Source organism: Manacus vitellinus, unplaced genomic scaffold (genome assembly GCF_001715985.3).
Source record: "Manacus vitellinus isolate BGI_N305 unplaced genomic scaffold, ASM171598v3 scaffold_0_pilon, whole genome shotgun sequence".
Classification (NCBI taxonomy): domain Eukaryota; kingdom Metazoa; phylum Chordata; class Aves; order Passeriformes; family Pipridae; genus Manacus; species Manacus vitellinus.
The window spans coordinates 46,699,969-46,726,396 of NW_021938789.1; the positions used below are offsets into that span (position 1 = coordinate 46,699,969).

Consider the following 26,428-nt stretch of genomic DNA (forward strand, 5'->3'; position numbering starts at 1 on the left):
TACATACTACTCTCCACAGGCTTGATTTTGCAGCCCATCTGTGCAGAGTTTCACAGGCATGAAGGGAACAGCTTACATGAGTGAAAGGCATTCTCCAAGCATGCATTTGTGTAAGTATCTGCTGTTTGTGTAACTAAGAGAGCATCTGCACACTGATCTGGATTTTCAACACAGAATGCCATGACTATAAATTCTTCTGCAACTCTGAAGTGACTCAATGCTGAGCACCGATTCCTGCCAATGCCACTTCATCATGGATGAGTTTACACTTACTTAGGCATACCTAAAAGAAAGTGTATTCTGCAAAATCCAGACGAAAGTAACTTTACAAACTTTCAGAAAGTGATGTTTAAACAAACGAACAAAAATGCTAAAACCTTTCCCCAGCATTTACCAATACATGTCCATTTGCTCTCAAATAACAAATTAAAAAATCCCACAACAAACAGTGCATGAGTTCTTACCCTACATTCTATTTTCAGCTACATTTTTCAAGTCAAAAATGCAGTGTAGTGACTTGTTATTGTCCTAGGGCTGGTGTCAGGTCTTTTAAAGAAGAAAAGCTTAATGGACTACAGTCAGCTTGAACTGACCAATTAACCACTGCAGACCTGGTCCCAGATAGGTGTAGAGTTATGAAGGACAGTAATGCACGTTGCAGGGACTAGAGAGAGGATTCAATTTGATTGTCAGGCTAAAAACACACACAGTCAGAGGCATCCTCTGCCATGACTAACATCGAGGGAGAGGATCATCCCACATCTTTGGGATGATCACTGATAGCTAGCAGGTCTGTGCTAGGACAAAACTGTGCAACTCTAAAGCACCTGGTGTTCACTGCATGTGTGCCGTGGGAATAAGAGCAAGGATCAGCAATTATGGGCCAAGACACTGCTCCGCACACAACTACAGGAATGCAGCAATACTGTTTAATGCCATTTATCTCTCTAATCATGGGAATTTGGACAGGGTTGCTTCAGTTTTGACTCTGTTTCTTCCTAAGGTACAAAGAGCAACAGCAGGAAAAGATCAGTTTAGGACTGGATTTTGTTCCCCTTACTTCCCCCTTACCTCGATTCTTCAGTGGTGGCAGTGTAGGGTGAAGGTGTTTGTTACAATAATCTTGGCCTGTGCAACATTCAATAGATCTTCTTTGGTGTGGAATAGGAGTGTCCTAAAACAAACAATTTGATAGAAAGCAATTCATTACCTGTGTTGTAAATATATAGTCATTCTGGTACTTGAGAGAAAGATGTGCTTACTAGCTGGACTGCAATCTGCTACAGATTTCTAGGATGTGTGGAGTAAGGATTTCTGCCACCCAGTGTATCCAGCAATATTTCATCTAGACAATTAAGAGATTAACTCATTCCTAACTTATGTCTGTTGGTGCCCTAGTGCTGCAGAATGACTCTAATGGTGCAAGTCAGAACTGAAAGTCACACACATCCATCAGTTAGGCTTACATTGCAATAATGAGTTATTGTGGGTATCCAAAACAGTTTAGCCAGAATAATACAGGAATTGCTGTGTGGACTAATTTAACTGCTGATTCTGGTCTCATGGGAAGCTGGGTAAAATACCTTCCATGGGCCTTAATGATTAGATCATTCTTATACTCATATGAAACCATTTAAGGTTAACATGAGGAAAGACGAACACTTTAGAGCCACCTTGCTCCATTGCCCATACCCCTTCCATTCCTGCAGATAGTCTTATATCAGATGATCACCGTACTTGAAGGGAATTTCTGGCACCAAAAATCCAAAACCAAAGTGTAACTGCATATAAGACATAAAAGTTGCTGCAGTCTATCAAATGATACCTAACTAACTTCAGCTACCATGGAGACTTCAGGAGTTAGACTGCATTTCTTTAAATACAAACTTCCTCTGAGTGGGAGTGTTACTAGTAACAGCAGTGCCAAAACCAAAAGCATAAGTTGTTGTCAGGAGCAGCTATGGCATCATGTTTTGGGGATACACATGCACTCCCCTCTGCAATCAATGCAGATCTACTATCTGCTAAATGAACAGAAGTGAAAAATATGGACACAGTAACGTCTGTTGACTGCACTTTAATTGAAAGCTATCAAAAATTCAAGCAACACTCTGGCAGGAAATACTTCCTTACCCGACACTGGAAGTCTGAGCCCTCTAATCCAAGACATCCCTTGGTGACTAAATGTCCACCAGACTCATCTTCTTCTATTATAGTGAAGCAGTAGCCATCAGTGCTGAGGATTGGAAAGAATGAATCAGAAAAAGGCATGAAGTGAAAAATGTGCTGCTCAATATTGTTTTAAACTTTGCTCCCTGCAAGGCAAATCTGCCATTAACAAATCAACATACTAAGGTTGCTGCAGATCAGCTCTTGCACACACAGAGGATGCTGCACCTTGGAGTAAAGGCACTTACCTTTCCAACATTTCACAGCTACAAACCCCACTAACAAACATCTTAATTCTCTGCCTATGGTCATTATTTTGTCAAGACTCTGGAGACGTGTACAGATGCAGCCTTCAAGTTACAGAAGGTCTGCCTTGTATATGAGAACAAGGTACGGATATTTACATCATGAGAAAGACCTAAAGGAAGAAACATTTTTGAGATACTAAATGTAAAATATTATTAAGAGTGATTTGTGATGCCTGTTTTAACCATATTATGAACTGCAACACTCTTGTGTATGTTCTTGAGTTATCATCAACACCCTTCATAATTGTTTACTTGGGTTATAAGCTTAAAGTGATCCATAATGCTTCCGTTTACAAGAACATGCACCAGGGAGGACAAGTATACTAACAGATGGCTAGATGGTGCCGGTGATAAATGTCCTTCCTTGATGAAGGTCAAATGCCTAAATGCTATGGAAAGAGGGGGAGGAGAGCACGGAAAGGGTGACTGCATTTTATTGAAACCACTGTACATTTATTTCTCAGCACTCTGAGGGAGATATGTAATGTGTAAGAAACAAAAATTGACTGATTTGCAGGAAGAAGATCTAAAAATAAAGAAAAAACTCTTTAATACAAGACATTTAAGTCACATAAAAAGAAAATATTCTGTTATTTCCCCAGGAAAACAACACTGGTTATTATGTGCAATGAGTATTTTTCAGAAGAGAAACTCAGTTAAACCAAGGAAATACAAAGAAAAAGGGATTAGAAAACTTAAACACAGCAAAATTTCAGATGATTTGCTCCTTACTTGAGAGTCTAACAGAGCAACAAGAGCAAAGGCAATGAAGAGGCACAGTTACACATTTAAGAGATAAACACAATTTGTAAGTATTAGCTACATGACAGAGATGCTGCATAGGATCATGTCAAACATTTGCTGTGGCATATTTTTATATTAGTGGTGCAGGGTCTAGCCACAGTAAGCTTATTACTTCAAATAATAATCTATCATGGGTTATTGACTTCTGGATTTGAAAAGTACCCCATTGCACATCACAAATTACTTTCTCGGAGAAGCGAGCGATGACTTCTACCCTTCTTTGACATTGTGCATACAAGGAAGGCAAAGGAGACAGTAACCCTTCTGGGCAACTACCACCTTGATTTCGTTGCTTAAGCTTAAAATACAGGAACAATAGGATTGCCAAGAGAGACTGTAAGGAATCCATTAGAGTAGAATATTATATTGGATTAGATTTTATTTGTTTGCATGGTGCCTTTGATTCAAAGTAATGAGTAAGTTTAACCCAGGGGACAGAGCAACAAAACAATACATTGCAATCAAGTGAAACACTGCAGTCAAGTGAAATACAAAAATGAACTCAACTGCTAACAGTTCCCAGCAAAAAAAAACCCCTAACTCTCCGTTCATCAAATAAAAGCAAGGCAAGGAAAAGTCAAATTGTTTGCAAAAGGGAAAAAGAGAAACAGAAAAGTCAGCAGTTTTAATTCTATTTTTCTGACTTGTCATGGGACTGATTCTTAGCTCATTTCTGAAAATTAAATTCAGGCTCCTCAAGTACTTCAGTTCCTCTGAATATTTTACTCCAAATTGAAAAAGAAAAACAAAATTAGATTGGATAGAGCAAAACAAAAAAGTTATAAATGACCAACAATAAGGATAAATCATGCTCTTTACAGACAATCTTAAAATAATGAAGGAAAAGTGAGAGAAAGAAACAGTAATGCTGAGCAGAATAAACACTGGTTCTATCTCTAAGGAAAAAAAAAACACAAAAGTTTTCATGCAATGTAAGAATTCATTGTTTTTGAAAATTTCTGAGGTGTTTGGGTGAGAGGGAGAAGTGACTCTTCTGAAAAGAAAGAAGTATCTCCCAACTGCTTCCCCACTCCCACCCCTGATCTGTTCTCCTGGTTCACAGGACATAGCCCTGCTTTACATACCCTGATTACCCTATCTCATACCTGCCTATGGTAGAAATGAAACTGTTCTTACTAATACAACAAGTCAGAAACAAGTCAGCTGACTCTGCATCATCTCAAATTTTATGTTTATTTTGGTGACTGCACAAGTAGAAACATCTGTACATCGCCTGTACATATATATACGAATTATATATATGTATATATACATGTATATATGTGCATATATATATACACATATATATAAAGCAGTACAAAAATCCTATTCTCCCCTTCCTAGCAAAAATTTGAGAAGTAGAGAACTATTATTTTCTTAAACTCTGCAATTTGAATTCTGTGTAATTTGATTCTGCAAATGGTGTGTAAAGACGGAACTCATTGTGATGTTGTTGAATACATCTGGATACACATCCACTAACCTCTGCCACTAAAGCATCACCTTATTAGAGTATGGTGCAGGAGAGTGATTAAATACATTTTGGATGTGATCACTAATAAGCACAGATTTGCTATGTCACGTATTTGCCAAGAGTGAATTTTTACAGCCAAGTCAAATGCCAGGAAAATAGAGGGAGTTAATAGCGGAAACACTGACAGACACTGATATAGAAGGTGCTGCTACAATTAAAGATTACCACAAAGAAAGCAATGATCTTAACTCAGACCTTTACTAAATGTCAGAAGACAGGAACCGAGGCCAACAGCTTTGCATCTGCTCACACAGATGTCCTCACTGGCCAGCAGCCATTTCTCACAGAAGATGTGATTCCTCAGCTACCAAAACTTGACTGCTGAGGATTTCCCATCCGGCTCTATGTGTGTGTGACACAGCTAGGAATGGCAATATATAACTGTGAAAAGCAACACCTTTCCCTCATTCAGTGCCCATCACAGACAGACAGGTTAAGTAACTTGATGAAAAGATCCCTTATCTTTAATTTTATTTGCAAAAGAGTCCAGATGAGTATTATTACTTTTGTCCACTGCTCTTTATATTCCTCATTTTGATATCAGAAAGAGCAACAGCATCTTTTAATTTCCATCCAAAGCAACATGACAAGTTTCTGCACTGATTTTAAAATGATAAAAAAAATGTTAGATTGTATTATGTACAGAAACTGAGAATTCATACTCTTCTGTAAAAACTGGCTGAAATAATACAATTTGAAGATTGGCTGACTCCCAAATTGCATCTAATTCACATATTTTGTCCTTCACTTAAGGAAAATGATGAAGGCCAAATTTAGCAAAATGCTGTCTTTGGACACCATCCATAAAATAAAGAGTCATTGTAAATGTGTTCAATACAGGGTCATCTTTCAGAAAACACAATATAGTTAGCAGCTGTACATCAGGGAAGTAACATGAAATAAAGTGAGAAGAGCATTACACAGTTGTTGAGCCAGAGGTTTGCACAAATACTCTGAAGGCAAAGAGAGACTTACAGGTGCAACAGAGCAAAGAAGGTGGCGCACAGCGGGCCACAGTTTCTGGCCACACTAGTCTCCAAGATGGTGATGCTGTTCCTACCATGCATGCTCTGCTGTGTATGGTACCTTCTGGCTCTCTTGGTGCTCAATGATGACCTGACACACAGTGAGAAACGAGGGTACCGACACATCCTAGAGGAGCTAGGACATTACATATTACATTTTCATACTGTTATTTATAGGCCCATCAATCAATATTTTCTCTATACTACCTGCCCATAGCATTCTTGAAGGAGTGAGACATCACTAAATGTATCTTGCATTGTTTTACTAAATCACAAAGAATATCAAACAGTTATTCCTGACATGCAGGGTCACACCACAGAAAACAAGCCATTATGCCAATCTGTGAGGGAGATCCCTAGAAACCACCCAGGCTTGATGCAGAGTATATGAGATTGATCTATAGACCTGATGGTACAGCTTGGAGTATGGTAACAGCACCAAGCATGGGTACTTCTGCATTTTCACCAGGGCTCTCTAGCACCTTTCAGTTATGTGCAAAATCTATCTCAGTAGATATAAGAACTATCAAGAAGAAAACAGGTAAAATAAAGATACTCATCTTCCTCTTTTCCTTTCTCTTTTATTCCTTTCCTTTGTCTCCAAAATTTAAACATAAACCATATGTTTTCTTTTACTTGACCTTAAGATTACACTGCAGTTGAACTTGCATGACGTTGTTCTTCTTTAATGCTAGGACAGACTTAACATAGGTATGTGCTGTTATGGATTTTTTGTTGTTGTTGTTTTTGTATAACTAAATTTAATATGCAGAGGAAGTTTTAGGTATTCCAGCAGTTTCTGCACAGTAACACCAAAGTACTCCCACACAATAAAAAACTATCTGAGAGTAACGCAACAGGTCTCAGTACAGAAAGGTTGGACTTCCATTACTATCTAGCTTAAGGTTTATATTAAACACCTAATGTGCAAGCAACACATGAGCAATACTAAAATCAAGGAACTTCTGGGGCACACTTGAAAAGTCTAGGATGGGGACTTTGAGTTACACCCCAAAACATTTGGGGTGAAATCACCTACTGAGCCATCAATGAGACATATGGCCCTGGCACAGGGCACAAAAAAAGACTGGGGTTTGCACAAATTTGTCTCTGTTGACCTTTAGTTTTTTGTTTTAATCACCAAAGGCAACTTAAATAACTCTGGTACAGCCCTGTATATAGGACTAAATTAAAAATAAATGTAAACATTAAAAAAATTGAAAGGCTAACATGTAAGACCTTACCATAGCTCCTATATCAGAAAATGTTCAAGTTTTCCCTAAAAATTAAAGTTACTTAAAAGAAAAGTTGCCTGAACTCAGTGCTTTGGTCACTGTCAAAGTCTTCTTTGTTTCACATGCCAAATTACAAAGAAAATTCAACCATATCATCTGAAGGAAAAGGAGAACGAAAATAACATCACTCAAGTGAATTATCACCTCTAGTAACTCTGAAAAAGCAACCTAATTATTTTATTGCTTTAGATAACCAAAACTACCTCAAGACACCATTGGGCAGAAATACAATCCAGCAGGCAACACATAAGAACTTAAACTTTATCAGCCCAATCTTTAAAACTGTCCGCATTTATTTGCGCATGAAAATAGAGTGTGACAAGGCACCTAATCAGCCTCTGCTTTTACTGCAATCCCATTACAGTCAAAGCCAATTAAATGTAACACTACATTTTAAAATATGCAATTAATTATGATTAGACGCAACTGTCCATGCATTCGCTTTGTATACACAAAACTTGAAATGGAACAGTAAAACAAGGTCCTGGTTGTGTTCAAAGCAGCTTTGACCTTCTTTACCAAAAGTATCTTATGGATCGCACAGATGTTCAGAAAGAAGAATAAAGTTTCAACATGCTGCAGTTTAACACACCCTTTACAAGCAGAGGATTGTGAGCCTTCTCAAAAAATCTTAATTGTCAGGGCCCTGAGTACACTAATGATCTTCAGTTGCCAAGAGTGGCCCCACCTGAGACCCCCTTTTCCCCTACACAGATTCCCTGCCCAGGGGCTCCATGTAAGCTGAGGTCTGAGCAGTGGTACAGGAGTGCCTGTCTCCAGATCACCACCAGCCATGTGAAGGGCCACTGAGGGAGCTGTCTCTGCCTGTTGTATTCAGATACCCTTGGTGAAATGGGGTCCTGGTGAGTGAGGATTTGGCCAGCCCTAGTATCAGCCTCAGCTCCTGGCTTGGCCCCCCTTTTGCTACACCCTGACAAGAATCCTCCCTTGATGAGCTGACCCTTTAGTAGATCTTCCAAAACTTGTTGTGCTCACATAATGCACACTCTAACTAGATCTACTTCTTTTCTGTTAAGATAGAAAACAATCTGCCTTTTAAGCTGCAGTGTTATCCTTAGCTCCCTAAAGTAATACTGGACTTCAGCTGCAGAAGTATAAAGGAAGGGAAATTCTGTATAGGAACACAGCAGGCTGCTAGAGGATTTGATATAGATATGGTTAAAAATTGGCTTTTAAATTTCTAAAGTACAGTTATGGAGAGGATTTTAAATGGCCAGCAGATGTCCTCATTTTTATATAAACATTCAGACTGCTATGGACAGGATCTATATTTTAACAGATGAATACCTGTGGTAGCAGATAAAAATCTTCACTTGAGATGACAGACTGCCTTTTACGAGAAATTTCAAATGGTGAATGGTGATTGCAGTAGTACTAGCTATTCTACTCCGAGAGTTTTAATTTAAACACAGCTGGAAATGCTTTTCCATTGAACTTTCAGAGGTCTTTGCTCCTGGGCTCACAAAAGGCTTCACTGCTTTGGTAAGAACCCTGGTAGGGGCAGTGGCTCTCCAGAGCACAAGCCTTGCCTATGGATGTACTCAGTGAATTTCCCTGGCTTTGCCATGCCCTTGGGTGCCCCAGCACACAGTGGCTCACCCCTGTCAGGCTCACAGGTCCAAGCACAGCCCAAAGCTTAACAGATAGAGCTGATAAGAGGTTTGATTTTTATTTTTTTTTAAAAATATCAAATGCAAAAGGCTTTTATTGGCTAAATCTGAGGCACGTAGATAATTAATTCAGTAACTTTTAATCCGAAGCAGTCAATTTATTCTTCAGGCAAACACTGCAATCAATACTGCCTGAACTTCAAAACTGGGCAACTTCCTTTATAGTGAGGTTCAATGATGATTCCCGAGTGCTTTAAAACTGTGCCAACAGTCATTCAGGCTAGGATGAAATATGAAAGTTACTGCCTGATTAGTAGGATGATCCCAAAAAACGGGGAAAGTGAATAATTGCTGCTAACCTGGTTGGTTGTGCTCAAATCTTTTGAAACCTGGTCTCAGTCCAGCCAGCTAACCAGACACCTAATAACTGCTCTTTCCCAACAGTAGCCTTAGGACCTTCTTCTCTCTATAACACCACATTTCACTTTTGATCCATAATTCCAGCTATGCAGAAAGGAGTTTAAGAAAGAAACAATTACAGACTAACAGTTAAGAAGATGTAGGGAAAACAAGGGGTGTTGGGTCCTTCATACCTCACTGCAGCTCTCACACCAAGGCAGTGGGATCAACAGCAATGATCACCATCATGAACCGGATTACTGCTGACAAGCCATGAAGGAAGGGTATTTAAATTGATTTCATTGTTTTGTTTTATATTATTCCAAACTCCCTCCTCAGCAATTTTTCACTTATGCTGTTGCTCACTGGGCAAGTGGCAAGGTGGGTACTGCTCAGGTGATGCACAGGACAGGAATGAGGAGCTGCCCTAATGCAAATCTCCTGACTGTTCCCATATTCCTGGACAGAAAACTGACTAATATTTGATGGGTAAATTCCAGTTTTGTTTAAATTGGAAAAAATAATTTTTTCACTAAAGTAGAACATCAAAACCTGAAATCTTCAAAGATTATGAGACAAAAGGGGTTACAATTTTTTGTTTTATTACCACTTAACTGCCTATCCATGGGTATTACCTAAAAAAAAAAAAAGTTTGACATTTGACACCATAAGGGGGACTCTGAAGGGAATTTCTTTAAAGCATTGCAGTTAAGGAAACATGCACAGATCCATTTTAATAGAACGTTATTCATAGTTCCTGGTACCATGAAAAATAATTAATGTCAATGACGCCTACAAAGCAACGTGCAACAGTAGGCCTACCCAGCTGGGGTACAAACCTTGTTCAATTGGCTCTTTAACATTGATCCCTTTGTGCTTCCCAATTCATGGATTTAAAAGTCATCTGCAACTTCCCTGTTCCTGTGTGTGTGAGACAGCACATATGAAAGCTGTTGCTCTTGCTGGGCCGGAACAGGAAACAGCTGATTCACACTGCAGGGGATCTGCAAATTGATATCAGAGTGGGCTTTTACAGCTTTTTAAACTGACTGTCATGTGAGAGCAGTTAAGTCTAACTCCTGGCTAGAGCATGGGTTTGTAGAAGGACAATAGAAAAGGGAAATGGTATTTACAGCTGTCACCAAAACTTTGGCTATGGCTGATAGGGTGTATCTCCAAAATCATACTTGCTCTAAATATTCAGAAAAGTTTAAATTCCTCATATGAAACATAAAGAGCTCAGCCCAACTTTGCTGCAGCTAAAGCAAACTGTAACCTGCATCTTAAGCCAAGACAGAGGTTTTTGACCAGTACCTTCATTCAACAGTAATTTTATGTGTCCGGCAAGAGCTGTTTTTGAGTAGGGGAGCAGCAGCTTGGTTCCACCACAGGTACCCTCAGTCACCTCTGTTTGCTTCAGCCACTGTCAGTGCAACAAAACAGCTGACACTGCAACAAGACCAATTCTGAACCTTCAGGGAGCCTGTGCACATCTGTATGTGCCTCTCCTCCAGGGAGGGAAAAGGACCCTTTTGCAGAGGAAGCAGAATCCAACCCAAATGAGAAATTTGAAGTACTCCAAGCCCAAAACAAAACAGAAGACTATAGCTAATATAAGAAAATACACAATGCTTCACATCAAGGTAAAGACTGTTTTCCTTTTAGTATGGAAACAAGAAAAAAAACCCCAAAGCCTTGAGGACCTACAGAAAATAGCTCAGCTATTGCAAAGATGTGCGCAAAGACCAGAGTTCTTATAAATGGTGTTCTATTAAGAGTGATTATAAATTTATAAGCATTTACTGACATTTCCATATATGTCCATCAAGTCTTCTCTCATTAACTGCATGTGCCTTTAAAAACAAAGTTCTGCCTTCAGAATATTTCATATGCAATGTATTAATACAAGTATTATCTAAAATGATAAATATCTATATGCCCTAACATAAAAATATAAATACGCAGCTGATATCTAGGTAAAAACTATCTCTGATTTTTAGACACGATGTATAACAACTTATTTACACGTTACCGCTTAAACAAAAACTGCGACACCCAACTCGGGATTGCCGAGCTACTGTAAATAGGTTTTCCCACGTTTCATCACCAAATACTGATCCCACAAACCTGCAGGTGCTGTTGACTGAGTCCTCGGGGCAGTGGTGGTGGCACTGACAGGACAGCTTCTTCTGGGGAGGGGCAGGTGCCGTACTCTCACCGTCTTTTCTGGTCTCCATGCTCAGCTTGCCAGAACTTCGCAACGGCATGTTGTCTAGAAAATTAGCTCTAAATATAAGAGGGGGGAAAAAAAGAAACAGTTCTAGGCTGCGTTGCAAGACTTGAAATGAAGGTTTTAATGTGTTTCTATCCATCAAAATCTGAGACAGTTATTTGAGACAACAAATAACTACAGAGTGGTTTTCTGTAGGCACCTCTGGAATGGTCACCATGTTTGAGGCTTATGGGACCTTGGTGGTATTAGATCAAAGGTGCTGATGTTCAAGTTTTGCTGCTGCCAAGATATATATTGTGCTTTTATTATTATATATTGCACAGCACAGCTTTTCTTCTATTGCATTACACAGGTCAAATCCTTGGTTACACCTTTGAGCTTTCTTTATCTCTACAGCACTTGGCACAATTCTACATCCACTGAACCCCATAAAAATCAGTGGGATTTATGGTACTCCAGGCAGGACAGAACATGGGCATACAAATTAACAAATATTTAACAGAAAGTGATGTTCTTTCCAGTTCAACAATACTTTCTGTGACTGAATTGCATAAGCACTACTTGGAAAACAAGGAAAAGGGTTAATTTCTGTAAAAAAAGTCTATAAACAAAGTAAAAGACAAGAATGTGTTTTAGAATGAACAATGCTGAAATATATGGAGGTGATTATTTATAAAATATCAGAGTACTAATCTCTATGGAGCTGGTGGAGTACAGCTGGAGATGATGGTGATAGGCTAGGAGCTGTTTAAGCAACCTTCCCCAGCCTTGAGCTCTACTCATAAATATCAGCTTTCAGTCCTCGTGAATGTTTTAAACCTCAAAGACAAAAATGAGATTAGCATGAAAAGCTTCAACTGGCAGTTCCTCACTTTCCTTTTGGTTCCCTGTAAGAAATCTTACTAAAGGGTCATTTAAAAACAGCTGTCTCCAACAGAGTAGTTGTAGAGCAGGCTTGAAATTCTTGGTTTACTGTTAAGTCTTTAGAAACAATTGGCGTTATAATTATTTTGATTGGCTCCTGAACTGCTGCTTTGACTCCAAAATCTTCCCTAAATCTCCATCATCAGGACTGATATATTGTGGAGCTGACAGAAAATTCTATCCTATTTAGCTCCCCACAGAGGGATGGAGTGGGCAAACAGGCAGAGGTAATGGGAACAAGTAGCTACACTTCAGAGCTTGGATGGCAAGAATAGGCTGAAAGATTCTGAAACAGTGAAAGGCTGGAGGAAGCTCAGGGCTATTCAACCAGTCCATGCCTTTAGGAAGACTAACAAAGTCCAGTCTGTGCTCCTGGGTGCGTGGGACCAGCCAGTGCCTCGAGCACAAGCGTGCACATCATGCCTCCCAGCTGCATACCTGCATACCTCTCCTCTCCTGTGCCAGCTCTGACAGGAAAGTCCTGCAAATGGATAGGCACTGGGAACAACTGGCAGATAGGCTTTAATTTTCTTCAGTGTAACAGGAGACATGCAAGCTTATCCCTGGCCAACTCGGAAAAAGCTGCAACTTGTTAGCTCTGGGGAAAGTGGGGCTTTGCACATGAGAACGTTGCATTTAGAGAAGCGTTAGCTTTTTTGAATATCATAGCCTTTCCACTCCTTACATACTTCCTGCACAAGAGGTACATCAATAATATTAAGGGGATACACTTGAAAGAGAATCATTCACCATACCAGACTAATACACCTATGAAATACAAAACTCATGCAGCTTGGCCTTTGCTCAGTACCTATGCATCCCACAGAAACTGACTGGAGTTTTGATTAGCTCACCTTTTTTTAAAGTCAAACCAGAAAATTAGTTACAAAGCATACACAAACTGTGGGCTTGTAACCCTTGTGCCCAACATTAAGATCTAAACTGGATTCATGACACAACTGGATGTCAAAGTCCCACTTGGCAAAATTAGAACTAAATGCATTAGTTCCCTCAAGATGCATTGTGTATCTATATTGTTGTGTACTTGTAGCTGTACCATAAGATGCAGCAGATGCATAAATTAAGAAAAAAAATGCATTGTTTTTTGTTTTTTATAATATCATGATGACACCTTCAAATGAAGTCTGTGTATAACAAATCAACAAATGTTTGCTCCCTGGATCACAAAATTAGGGATTATGTAAATTCTCCTTCAATTGGCAATTTTTATCTGTATTGCTCTGAATGGGGAATCTTCGACTATTAATATTCCTGTCAAGGATTTTCAGACTTCAAGCTCATGAGGCAACAAAGTGAACTTCAAGCTCATGAGGCAATTGAGTGAAATAGTTTGCTTTGTGCATCATTTCCATGGCTCTTTCTACAAGCTATCTGCAGTTTCAGCAGGGATCTTTCCCCAGCAAGGAGTACAAAGACAAAAGCATTTTACACCCAGCAAAGAAAAAGGGAAAGGTTTAATTACACATTAGATCATGCCTGCAGATGTTAAATTTAGACAGCTAAATACCTTCCCCACAATATATACAATTGTAGATCATTCCTTTTTTCAACAAATGAATAAGGCAGCCATACTCCAGTGCAATCTACACCCATCCCTCATCAGGGATGTGATCATGAATAGCTCCTGCAAAACTTGCCATAAACAACAATAGCTTACACTCCTAGACCTGGTTGTACTCTTGGATATAATAAAACAAGTGGAAGTTGCTGAATTAGAATCAAATATCTGAAGTACCATCAAAGAATCACATCTGGCTATTTAGAGACATAGTTCGTTTTTCAGAAAATGCAGGACAAGTAGGCTGGCATTCAAATTTACACTTTCCAAGAGTGGGAAGTAGGAATGTAGCCTAGCATTTTACTTTCAGCTAATGGCCAGGGTCAAAACTAGTGCAAAGCCATTGCAGTTCACTGTCAAATACATTAAATTGAATAAAAATAAAAGAGTTATGAATAAGACCCTTTCAATCAAGCTATTTTCTGTCTTCTACAATGAAAATATCTTCTCACTCTATTCTCTTGCTCCTTTCATGCCTTAATTTCCTGGCTGCTAGCTAAAAGGATGGGCAGATCTTTTGCCACTGAAATTCAGATGTCTCTCCAGCAGATAACCGTAGAACATGTAAGAACTCTCCTCCCACTCAGAGTTGAGTTTCAACAAGGTCTTTTGACCTCTATGTCTGCTTGACTTTAGAGCAGAAAGATTTTCAAGCAGTCCCTTCCCCAAAGTGTAACATGTAGGAAGAAACCCACATGAGCTTTCCAGCTTGGCAACAGGTTGCCCCCGATTTCAGGCGTGAAATGCACAGTTTGGGATGGTGAACAGCTTGCTCATCTTGCATTTGCTTCTGTGCTGTAACAAGCATATCTTGGTCAGGCAGCCTTGGCTCTGTCTAGGGATTAGAAGCCTTTTGGGTTTTGAAAGCTCTCATAAGGAGATATATCCAAGAACCCTGAAAGCAAAGGATTTCAGGCTATTTGAGTTTGGCTGCTTCTTTGCTGTAGCCTATTCTGTTGCAGACTGCTTATGGTCAGCTTCCCATTGAACTGAGCACAGCTTGGGAGAACTGCAGAAAAACAGTGGTATCAAAAATAAGGTTATTGTAGTCTGCTGAGAAACTTACTAACTGCACCAGGGAATTAATCAAAACAGTTGAAAGCTTTAAGGTCACCATTAGAATGGTATACCTTCATCAAATTTAGTTGGTTTTCTCAGCTTATCTCTCTTTTTCCACTAAAATTCACCAACATGTACAAAGCACCTTCCACAACAAGGACTGGCAGTCAGCCACCATGGCTTTTACTTTCCTCTGTAGGATTGGGACCACTGAAAACTGTGATGTGATGGTCTCTGTTATCACTCTGTACCCAAGAATTGGGACTGTGTGCAGCACGCTACTATGGTGTTTTTTCCAAATGTGTGTCTCTCTCTCCATGCTTTGAGCTCCTTTATGGAAAGGTACACCTACAAAGATCCTGAATCTAGGAGAAGGAAAACAAGGAAAATAAAGTGCTGTAAGAAGAAAGTCATAGTCATTCAGGATAATGCTAATGTCTAGTTTAAAGCCCTATTAACCTCCATTGTCAACAAATCATCCTATTTGTATATATTCTTCCACTTTGCTTCCCATCCCTCCTACACTTCATGGTAATCTGTGAGCACTAAGATTTGCATCCAAATACTAACTTTGTCATGTGGCAAACTCTTCCATGGCATTTCAATTAGTTTTGCTATCATTTTCTTAAAATGACTGAGACGTGATTACAGATCTCCACTCCTCAATCACAATGAAGTAACTACCAGAATGAATTATAACATGGTTTTAAATAATGTTGTTGTTTATTGGTTTGACAGGTTTGTAGACAGTGGTACCTCGCACACAAAAGGAAAATCACCTATTTAAGCTTTGCATCAATTCAAGTAGGTGCAAAAAAAAATCTGGTCTAGAGAGCCCATCTCTTAGTGTACATTCAGTCCTCAAGATCTCTGCCATGGCTGCCAACGAGTACTTCAGCCCCTGCCAACCGTAGCCATAGTTATGTGATTTGGACAGAAATTTCTCCACTAGAGCCTGGAAAAAGCCCAGTAACTCATTTCACACTGGCTCACAGCCATCAGATGGTAATGACTTTTGGGCACTGCTCTGATTCAACAAGTCTGGTAATGTAGGAGGTGAAAAGCTCTTTATTCTGCTCCTCTGCATTCTGTAGTTTAAATCTTAAGCCATCCTGTTCCCGGAGGATGAAGAATTAGCAATAGTTATCTCAACAGACTGATTTCTGTGCCACAGCTGTGTGATTTATGTGCTGTCTATGCAGTGAGAAAGCAGATCTCCCATGACCTTGCATGGGTTTGTCAGGAGTAAAAGTCAGACTTGCTCCTTCCCAAAACAGATGCTAAGGGCCACCAACAAGCATTTTCAGGGAAAAAAAAGTGTCAGAGTCTGTGCTTACATCTTTCAACTTAGGGTATTTGAAGCTTCAGATTGATTCAATATCATTCATTCATATTTTCCCAGTCTAATAACAACATCTGGCTAGCAACAGCACCCACTGACTGAGAATGATGCCTACTGCTTCAGAGAAGGTACACACCTAGGAAGCTTTACACATCACGGAATAGCTTTTTCAGCTGCTGCTTTGGACTGGAAATTAAGGATATTCATACAAAAGTGTCTGAACAGTAACTGAAAACAAAACAAAGCACTCAAACTTCAGAAGAAAATCAGTCAATTTGATGGAAGTGTTAGAGGGAAACTTAAAACCATAAGATGGCTTCATTTATGCCCTGCATTAATCTACATAGTGCACTTTTCCTCAAAAAAGTCTTTTATTAAAAGTATCTTGCAACACCCTGCTAGAGTTTCCTATGCCATATCATAAACCACAACCTGATGACTTCCCCCCAGGACACAGTTATACCATCAACATGATTGTTTTAGGAGAAGGAGAAATAAGTAACTGCTAACTTGCTCTATTTTACAGTCATCAGATAAAAGAATTTCCATGGGATATTTTTTTGGCAAATAGTCAGCAATGAAAACACAGCACAGTTAAAGAACTTGAAATAAATTGCACCTCTTAACTCAGCCTGATCTACTGTGTAAAATAGTCAAGAGGTAACAGTAAAACACTTTTTTATTGGTGATAAATATATAACAGAGAAGGAAAACTGGATCAAGATAGTTTCCTTTGCTGGATATTCAAGGTTACAATAAAACGCAAGAAAAGATCAGATGTTGACCTGCATATTTTTGATCTAAAAACACAGTAAACAAAATCTAGCAGTAATACACCAGAAAAATGAAAACAACATGCTTTCCTTTTCAGTGTGTGACTATATTGCACTAGTAAGCCCAAATTGAGGTTGGTATCAATCAGTGTTTGAAAATAGCTGTACCTTGATATATATTTACTGTAATAAACTGACATACTAAAAAAATTGTAGCATTGTGGGGTTTGTGTATGATTTACACCATTTCCCACCTACGCTGGATTTCCTGTACACCAAAGTATATAGAACCTACACATTGCTCCTTTTTATCTGTATATTTCAAAATTTGGGGTCATTTTGCTTCTATTCATGATGCAAATAAAGTTTAAAATATATTGTACTTTTAAACAATCCATCAAGGTAGTTTGCTTAAAAACTGTTTCTGTCTATACTCATAGAATTGCCACTGAGTGCCAATATAGCTATAGGCACAGAGCACCACTTTAAACAGTGTATTTATTTTTCAGAATTATTAGCTAAATAGTTACATTCAGCATGGAATGTAATAAGCTGTGACAAAGCCACTGAGAAAAGGCCCTTCAAATTAATACCCATACCATACTACTCCCAACTTAACACAAAGGCTTCTTTGGTGTCATTGCCCATGGAAAATGAACATGTAATCTGCTGTCTACCATTACATCACAGGAGTCTCTGACCCAAGAGATCGTGGTAAAGGAATGCTGGAAGGAAGACCTTCCCTTGGTCAAAGAGGATTGGGGGCTAGAACACTTAAGCAGAGATCCACAAGTCCATGGGCCCTGATGGGATGCATCCATGAGTGCTGAGAGAGCTGGCAGACACCGTAACAAATCTCTGAAAGGTTGTGGCAATCCAGAGAGGTGCATGAGGACTGGAAGGAAGCAGATATCACCTCAGTTTTCAAAAAGGGCAAGAAGGAGGACCCAGGGACCTACTGGCCAGTCAGCCTCAGCTGAATCCCTGGAAAGGTGATGGAGCACCTCATTCTGGAGGCCATCTCTATCCACATGGATGACAATAAGGCGATCAGGAGTAATCCACATAGATTCACTAAAGTTAAATCACGCTTGACCAATCTGATTGCCTTCTTCAATGAAACCCCTGGATGGATGAGAGGACAGAAGTGAATATTGTCTGCCTGAACTCAAGCAAGGCTTTCAACACTGTCTCTCCCAACATCCTCATAGGCAAACTCAGGAAGTGTGGACTGGACGAGGGGACAATGAGGTGGACTGAGAGTTGGCTGAACAGTAGATCCCAGAAGGTTGTAATCAGTGGCACAGAGGCTATTTGGAGGCCTGTCACTAGCGGTGTCCCCAAAGGTTCAATACTAGGCCCATTAACTTATTCATCAATGACTTGTGTAAAAGGGCAGATGTCTCCTCAAGTTTGCTGACAACAGAAAGCTGGGAGGAGTGGCCGATATCATAGCATGCTCTGCAGCCCTTCGGAAGGACCTTGAGAGGTTGGAGAGATGGGCAGAGAAGAAACATCTAAAATTCAACAACAGCAAATGCAGGGTTCTGCACCTGTGGAGGAATAACCCCAGGTACCATTATAGACTGGGGGCCAACCCGATGAAAAGCAGCTCTGCAGAGAAGGACCTGGGGATCCTGGTGGACAATAACCTGTCCATGAGCATCACCTGAACAAAACAGGGGATGGAAGTTAAGGTACAAAGATGTGAAATGAGCAGTCTGGATATTAAGCTACAAACAGCAGAGTTTGTGCCACACTCTTCGCTTAGAAAATTTTTATTAAAAAAAATAGGAAGATTGCTGCTAACATCCAAAGCTAGTTAGTTCTGCTTCTAAGCTGCAAATCACCACATAGACTTGCAGTTCTCAGCAGCAAACACCAAATGTGACCATCAGGAGACTATGCAAATATCACTACAAGCGATCTTGAAAACTCTCCTGAACAGTAGCAACAGGGGAAAAAATACGCAGATGGGAAGCAATGCAATGTGATACCATTGCCACTAATCTATGCTTTGCTATTTGATCTTCAGGAAAGCAGCAAAGATTGCACTTAGTGAGCTGTAGATTTTTACTTATTATCATTTCAGATGATATTTAGACTGAGGCATTCAGACAATGGAATTTAAAAGAAACAGCAATAGACAACTTTGATCCTGTGGCTCTCTTAGATATGTTTAATAAATCATTGTCACTCCTGTTCCCTTTCCCAGTTATAAGAAACACAAGAGCACCACACAGTTAAGACAAAAATAGCACCTGGAAGATAAAAATATCAGCTAGCCATTCTCGCCCCAAGATCAAAGACTGCACCTGTATATTAAAATATAATTACATGCGCACGCGCCATGCTTGCAGAAAACAGTGCCAACATTATTCAGAGGTGCCAGCGCCCTTCTAACTGACTGGGTCTGGCTGTTCGCGAGTAGATGTGACATAACCCCAGCTCAGCCTAAAGAGTAACCTACTTCACAAATTACTAACCCCTTTCTAATTCCTGCTACATTGGAGTCATTCCCTCTCACTTCTCATAAGAATAAATTAAACAGTGTAGATATCTACAAAAGCAAAACTGTCATATACCTATGTTATGGCATAAGCATGGTATATTTTTACTGGCTTTTTAAAAATTTACATATATATATAAAACTTTATTGATTAGCTTATCGTGCTTCTCAAATCAAGAGGATGATGCTTCCTACCAACTTCCCTTCCCACTTTTCCACAAGTGCCTATCTATCTCCCAGAAGGACAGATTATTTAGTGTCTGAAAAAGGAACTAGTATATTTTGATAGTTTTTCATGGATGAATGCCAAATGCTTCCCTAAATCCCACGTGATTATGACACTCTCAGCAACTAACTGTTGCTGAATGAAGTGCTCAAGGATCTGCAAGAATTTTTCTGCCTGGAGGTAAATGCCACCCTGACAGGCCACCAGGCCAAGCAGAGTTTTAAGCAATTGAACAAGTGACAGTATAAATTCCTACCCTGTTAAGCTGCCAAGGCAGGGACTGCACTGAACTGACTGCCGCTACTGTTGGTCTCACCACACACGCCGTGCAGGGATTTGAACTGCACGTGTAGAAAGTGTAAGCGATAAAGAAGATCTTTGTGTTCATGAAGGAGGGCTGAGGCACAAATCTTATCTTCTGCAAACATGGCCGAGTGCAACAGAAAGTGTCACTGACTTATTCACTTTGACAGAAGACAAACAAATCCATTTAGAGGGGGAGGAAAGCATCTCTACTGCAAACCAAAATTAATTGCGTGCATGGAACAACAATAATTAATTTTGACCACAGACATAAGAGCTATGGTTTTCCCGAAGTGTTTGAGTAGCCTAAAAGCATTTCCCTGTCTGAATGCCTCAGAGCATCTGCCGAGCTGGTGTCTGGGCAGGAAGGAGGTGAGTGCCACACGAGCCAATGGCACTGCCACCAAGCCATTAACCAGTCCCCACTGGCAGGCTTCCACTGGGCTCTCTGTAAGAGGATGAACCAGCCATCAGCCCCACTGGGTTTGCTCGCTTTGTTTTTTTCCAATGTCAAATGGCTATATCTTCACAATTACACTTCATAAAGAACCTCAAACTCTAAGACAGAAACGTGAATTGCAAACACGCTTGCAAACTTGTATCCCATGTGTTCTTCTCCTTGACCAGAAGTTTTCAAGAGCTGCATGACCACCTTTGTCTCATTAGAATTCTCTACAGATTTCTCTTCAATTCTAGTCAAACGTAAAACTTTTTTTTTTCAGTGCCCAGCCATATATGGACAGTGATGAAAAGTTTTAGGAGAAAAAGTACATTTGTTTTTGACTATTTTTTCAATTTTTTTCAATTAACTGGTATTTGAAATGTATAGGACAGATGCAGCATTTTAAGAAGCGTTACTGACATACACATGCACCATATATTGACAAAATACCTTTAAAATTAGACAGAAGGGTGACTATTGCTAAGGCTAAAATCAGTCTCAGCTCCATAATTTATCCTCACAAGGCAAACCTGGCATCAAAATTGGCCTATTATTGCCAAAACTTTTAATTAATTTTTAAATTAAGTTAGTTTTTAAATTAACTTCAAATTCAAAGATTAATATAAAAGGACATTTCATAAGAAAAAGTGAAACATCCTTTTAAATTCAATATCAGGCTGAATTCCAATTAGTAGTTCTTTCAAAATCTCTTTTTCCCTCAATCCTCACCAAAAATGGAAACAGGAAATCTTTTTATTTATCTGCAGTATTTTCTCTGTAAATCTACCACCTTTCTCCTTAAATCTAAACCAAGTAAAGTGCACCTAAAGGTTTCCAGCAGACTCCTGATGCCATACAAACTCTGACCCACAGTCCAAGCAAATGAAAAGGAAATCTCCAGTATGTGTGTGTGTCCCTGCAAGAAGTGAAGCTGCAAACACAAGACTGTGCATCATGAGCATCTGGCTCCCTGTTGCCCCATGGGGCAGCCCCACATCTTGCCAGCACACCAGCGATACTGCTTTTTCTTCAGTCATGCATTTCCCTTTTTGGCCTTTCTGCAGAACCCACTGAACTTCATTGTTTTCCTTTTTTTTTTTCAGTCTCTGTAGTGTTCTGCTCAAACCAGGTTTTAAAAAAAAATCAAAAAGAAAATAAAAGAAAGAAAAAAGAAGAGAAAGAGAAAAAGGGGGGGGTGGGGTTGGAAAGCACAAGTGCTTTGTGAGCTGAAAAGCTAAGCCTTCTACTTACACTGGGTTTCCACGCGCTTGCTACATCGCTGCCAGATTCCCTGAAGATGAGAGTCATGTGAGGAGGCAGAGGGTGGCTCTCAGGGCTCTGCTAAGCAAACACAGCACCGTAGGCTGGGCTAATCCTGCACCTGTGGCGTGTTATTCAGCAGTAAAGAAATGTAGTCCAGACTGCCTCTGCTTAATACGGCTCAGCTGTTTCTCTCTGTACTCTCTTTGATTGTAAGCTGGCAAACAATATTATTTCAGCCAGGCGCAATGGAATATTCAGGCTACATAGGATATGACAGTAGAAAGGTGAAAGAAAAAGAAAATCCTGGAATTACAAATAAAACAGAGATTCTGAGCACTACAAAATTTGTAATTATTTCCAGATGGCTGACAACGGCTTCCAAGGTCAGTATGTGAAATGCTGACTGAAGCTGGAGCCCTCTGCTCCTCACCTCTCTTTAAAGCATGTCTACCTGTGATACAGAACACACACCACAACAGCCTGGTCCTCATTTATCCAGTTCAATACATATTTGCCAATGAGTGCAATCACAAGAAGGTTTTAATGCTTTTTAGGATGCCCCCAGTTTACTTTGTAGGCAAAACAAAAATGCCAGTTGAGAATAGACTATTAAAAGAAATGATATGCAACCAGCAATTTGTGATTTTACTTTCAGAGAAAGAGCCACCGAAGAGACCATGAAGTTGCTACCAGGATACATAGGCTTTATAATAGCACATTACCAAAAAAAAAAAAAAATTAAAAGGGGGGGAAAAAAAAAGGAAAAAATAGGAAACTTGACAAAACGGATACAAACAGCATCAAAATTAGGTCTTGTAATGGAATAATTGCAAGAATTTCACTCTAAGGTAGAGTATATAACAATTGAGAGTGATTTATGATCCTTATATGTACTGTACAATTTGACTAACCACTGTTAAAAATTCCATGTAATTGTGATCAACATACATATATATATATATATATATAAACCAAAAGAGTATTATTTAAGAACAAAACTCCACATATTAATATTTCAGATACTTGAAATAATTTAGTTAACTTATAACTTTAATGCAAAGAAAAGTAAGCTAATAATTGGAATTTATTCCAGATAACGTGGTCATAATATATCACACCCCCTTTACATAACATCTATCACTTCCATGGTGCATGTAACTGTTAGAGATGACCTGTAGCTACTGTAACTAATGCTTCTTTCTGATATTAAGTTGTAAACATCAGACATTGCAGTCAGAACATGCTCATGGCATTTGTACTTAACTGCTTTTCTCTACAAAATGGTTTGTACTATGGTTTCTACTTCGTCATTACCTAACCTAATTCCATGTTTGGAAACTGGTAATGAAAGAAAGAGGTATCTGCACCTTCAGAACTATGTATTCAATTTCTTGTTGGGAGGTTTATTGCAGCTGCTGTTTATCACTGGGATTATTTCCAAAGAAGTAAGAGCTTTATTCCCTATGCAAAAATGCTCAAAACTAACCTGTGTGAACTTTCAACTGGTTTCATATAGAAGAGCTGACTCTTCAGGATGCTGAGTGAAACAAGTATGATATCTGGATATTTGATTTGATCACAAAGGAAAAGGTAAGAAACAAGATATTATACACCATAAACATTTAAAAAGAGTTGCCTCCAATTTCCTCTTTCAAAAAAACCGCATATATTTGCAAATACTACTTCCTTTTTTTGGAGCTTTACACATGCTTTTTTAAAGTTATTTGATACTAGCAGAGACAATGATTCAATTTTTCCTCCTCCATACTGTTTGGTCTGTTCCTGCTGCATCCCTACTTTAGAAAGCTACTGGTACACTCTATCAAGACCACATATATCACATGAAAAAGATACACAACATGCAAACTTGCACAAACACAATGTTGTAATATGGTCCAGCTAGAAACTACTTGGACTGCATAGTGGTGCTCCTGGCAGCAATTCACATCCCTCCTCTTCAACTCTCTGAGGGCATCCTGCTCATTCTGCCTTGTGTCTCCTGCAGCTCATTCATGGGAATGTCCAGTAAAAACATCTTCAGAGTGGTAAGTAGTGTTTTGAATTTCCTTTCTTTGCACAGTGTGGCTTTTGCACCATATGTGGTGTTATCCAGACTGTGCTCCATACCAGCCTGCTGTTCTCCTGCCAATACAATGCTCAAAACCTACTTTTAAGATAATACGAATGCTCAGAAAAACAATGAACAACATGGAAGCTGGAGCATAAACAAGACTGATATAAGTTTCTTTAAGTAGGAGCAGCTTTCATATACAGTTCTTTTTACAACCAGTCACCCACCTAAATGTTTACATTAAATCAGCTTTCAAAACAGTGGACTAGACTGTGGAGACATAGGAATTAGGTACAGAGACCGCTTTGTATAACACTAGCTGAAATTCACCTAAAGCCAGCAAAAGCTGCCTGCTAGATTGACTATTTGAAACCAGAACATTGTGCTGGCTAAAATTCTTCAAGGTCAGTATCCACCTCACAACACCTATATTTGCCATTTCCAATAAATACTCTTCTTGCAAGTTAAAAAACCTCAGGAAAAGATCATATTGACAGGCTGACAGAGTATAGAAGAATGCTGATGCTTAATGCCATGAGGCATTGTTGCTCCCTATAGTATTTAAATTTGATGGATAAAAAAGGAATTTTTGTTCCCAAGATAATAATAATAGATTATTACTGATGGGTGGCAAATCTACTTCTCTTTCTTTCCCCTTTCTCTTCCCAGAGCATGCACTCAACCCTATTACAAAGGAGCCTACCACTTTCCACTCAGGAACTAACCCAAAGGTCAGGAAAATAAAAAAAAGTCATCTTTCTTTCATTAATAAATTAAAATGTCATATAAAAAGCCCTAGAAGAAAATATAGTAATTGCCAGCTGCCTAATTATTTTCTCATCCTCTTCCAGACCTCAACACAATGCCTCTGTTAGGCCGCCTGCCAGTGATTAGAAATATACTCAATTTCTGCAAAGACTTCGTGTTGCAAACTATGCTCTGATGGGCACAACTGAAGCAAATATAAGAGTAATCTGATACTATTTACCTTAAATTATGAGGCAAGCGAGACTACTGTGTGCCATCAACTCACCCTTGGGTTTTTACTCATATTTGTAGAACAACAGTTCAGTAATAAGAGGTTAGAGGTGGCTGAGGACAAGTTTTGTTTCCCAATTAACACTACTGAGCCATGAAAGCCTTGTCTACTAGGCGCCATCACATACAAACTATCCTCCCACTGCACAGGGCCCTTGCTCTCTGCAGAGTTCAGTGTCTCCTAACTTGCTCAACAGTGTAAGCAGAGGGATCATTAGTTATGACTAGTAGAGTCTAGGAGATAATGTTGACTCTTATTTCAGGAACTATTAAGCTATAAACACTGCTCTGAAAGCCATTTATCTGCATTTTAAGATAAACAGAGAAGCTATTCAATTAAGTAGTCTGCAAGAAATAAGCTACAGATGCCAAATCGAACAACTTTTAAATTCCAAAAAAGAAATTCCGTTCATTTAATAAGCACAACTTTATACTACAAAATTACTGACACGGAAGTTCATAAGCAGTATAGCTTAACCACTCCACTATGTCTGATAAAAAAAAATACAAATCGAAGTGTAATTACCAAACAGTTATATCCAAGCAATCTAAATTACATGCACTTACAATTTGCAAGTTACTTCCGCAGCTGCCAGTTATGAAGTACAGCATTACGAAGTTGCAATCTTCCTACAGCAGTATTTACATTTTATCTCCACATCGCTACAATTTGAAAATGAGATACTATCCTAGACCTCCACAAATGAGATAAATGCCGGAGCTGTCATGCTCAAATCTGCACTTGCTAAGGAGAACATTCTTACTGAGATAAGCAAAAGAGTATGAAATTAATTTCTTGAGTGTTGCCAACTAACCAAATTTTTTAAATTAACATTATTCATCTATTTGGACGTATCACTATAAGATCTTTAAGGTACTAGTTTAATGAACTTAAAAGCAAAAGAACCAACCTCAAATCACTAAAAAGCATACCCACAAAATAGTTTCCAGTATCTTTTAAAAAGCTGTAAAATACAAGGCATTCTAACTGTCAAGGAAAAAGAAGAATATTTTTTTTTTTTTTGGTCACAAAAATTAAAAACCTGATCTTTCCTCGCACTTCCAGATGCCAGAGATTTTCAAGCCAGCTCTGAGGTCAGACAGGGGAACACACAGGTGCACCATGCATCGGCAGCTGAAAGCTTGCAAGGTTGTGCCGGAATCTGATCTGCCCCCCCCTCCCCACATTCCTGCCAGCATTATAAACGTTCCTTGGAGGAATAATACCCTAATGCGGACTAATTTTCCACAAACAGCCTCAGGCTTATTAAACCTCTTCTTTATCAGCATTGTTCAAAGCAGTTTTTCTGGTAATATTGAACTCTCTTATGCCCATCTAAAAAGAAAAGAAACTCCTTTTATGTTATCTCTAGTATCATTTCTCCTATTCAGGTCCACTGGCACTACACAATAGATTCAATAAAAATATTCAGTTTCATCATATGGTAGTAATGTCCTAAAGACTATGACAAGGATTAAGAGAGAGAGAGGGGGTCTGTTC

The 26,428-nt window shown here is 39.1% G+C and overlaps 1 protein-coding gene across 1 annotated transcript in view; it reads right to left on the minus strand.

The window, feature by feature from the left end:
• The window catches only part of BMPR1B (bone morphogenetic protein receptor type 1B), an 84,470-nt gene that overhangs the window by 18,777 nt on the left and 39,265 nt on the right, over nt 1-26,428 (minus strand). The window contains exons 2-4 of the mRNA XM_008925654.3: nt 11,293-11,451; nt 2,134-2,236; nt 1,072-1,174 (exon numbers count right to left, since the gene is read on the minus strand). Coding sequence (XP_008923902.2) covers nt 1,072-1,174; nt 2,134-2,236; nt 11,293-11,451 — 365 coding nt within the window. The remainder of the gene's footprint in view (nt 1-1,071; nt 1,175-2,133; nt 2,237-11,292; nt 11,452-26,428) is intronic.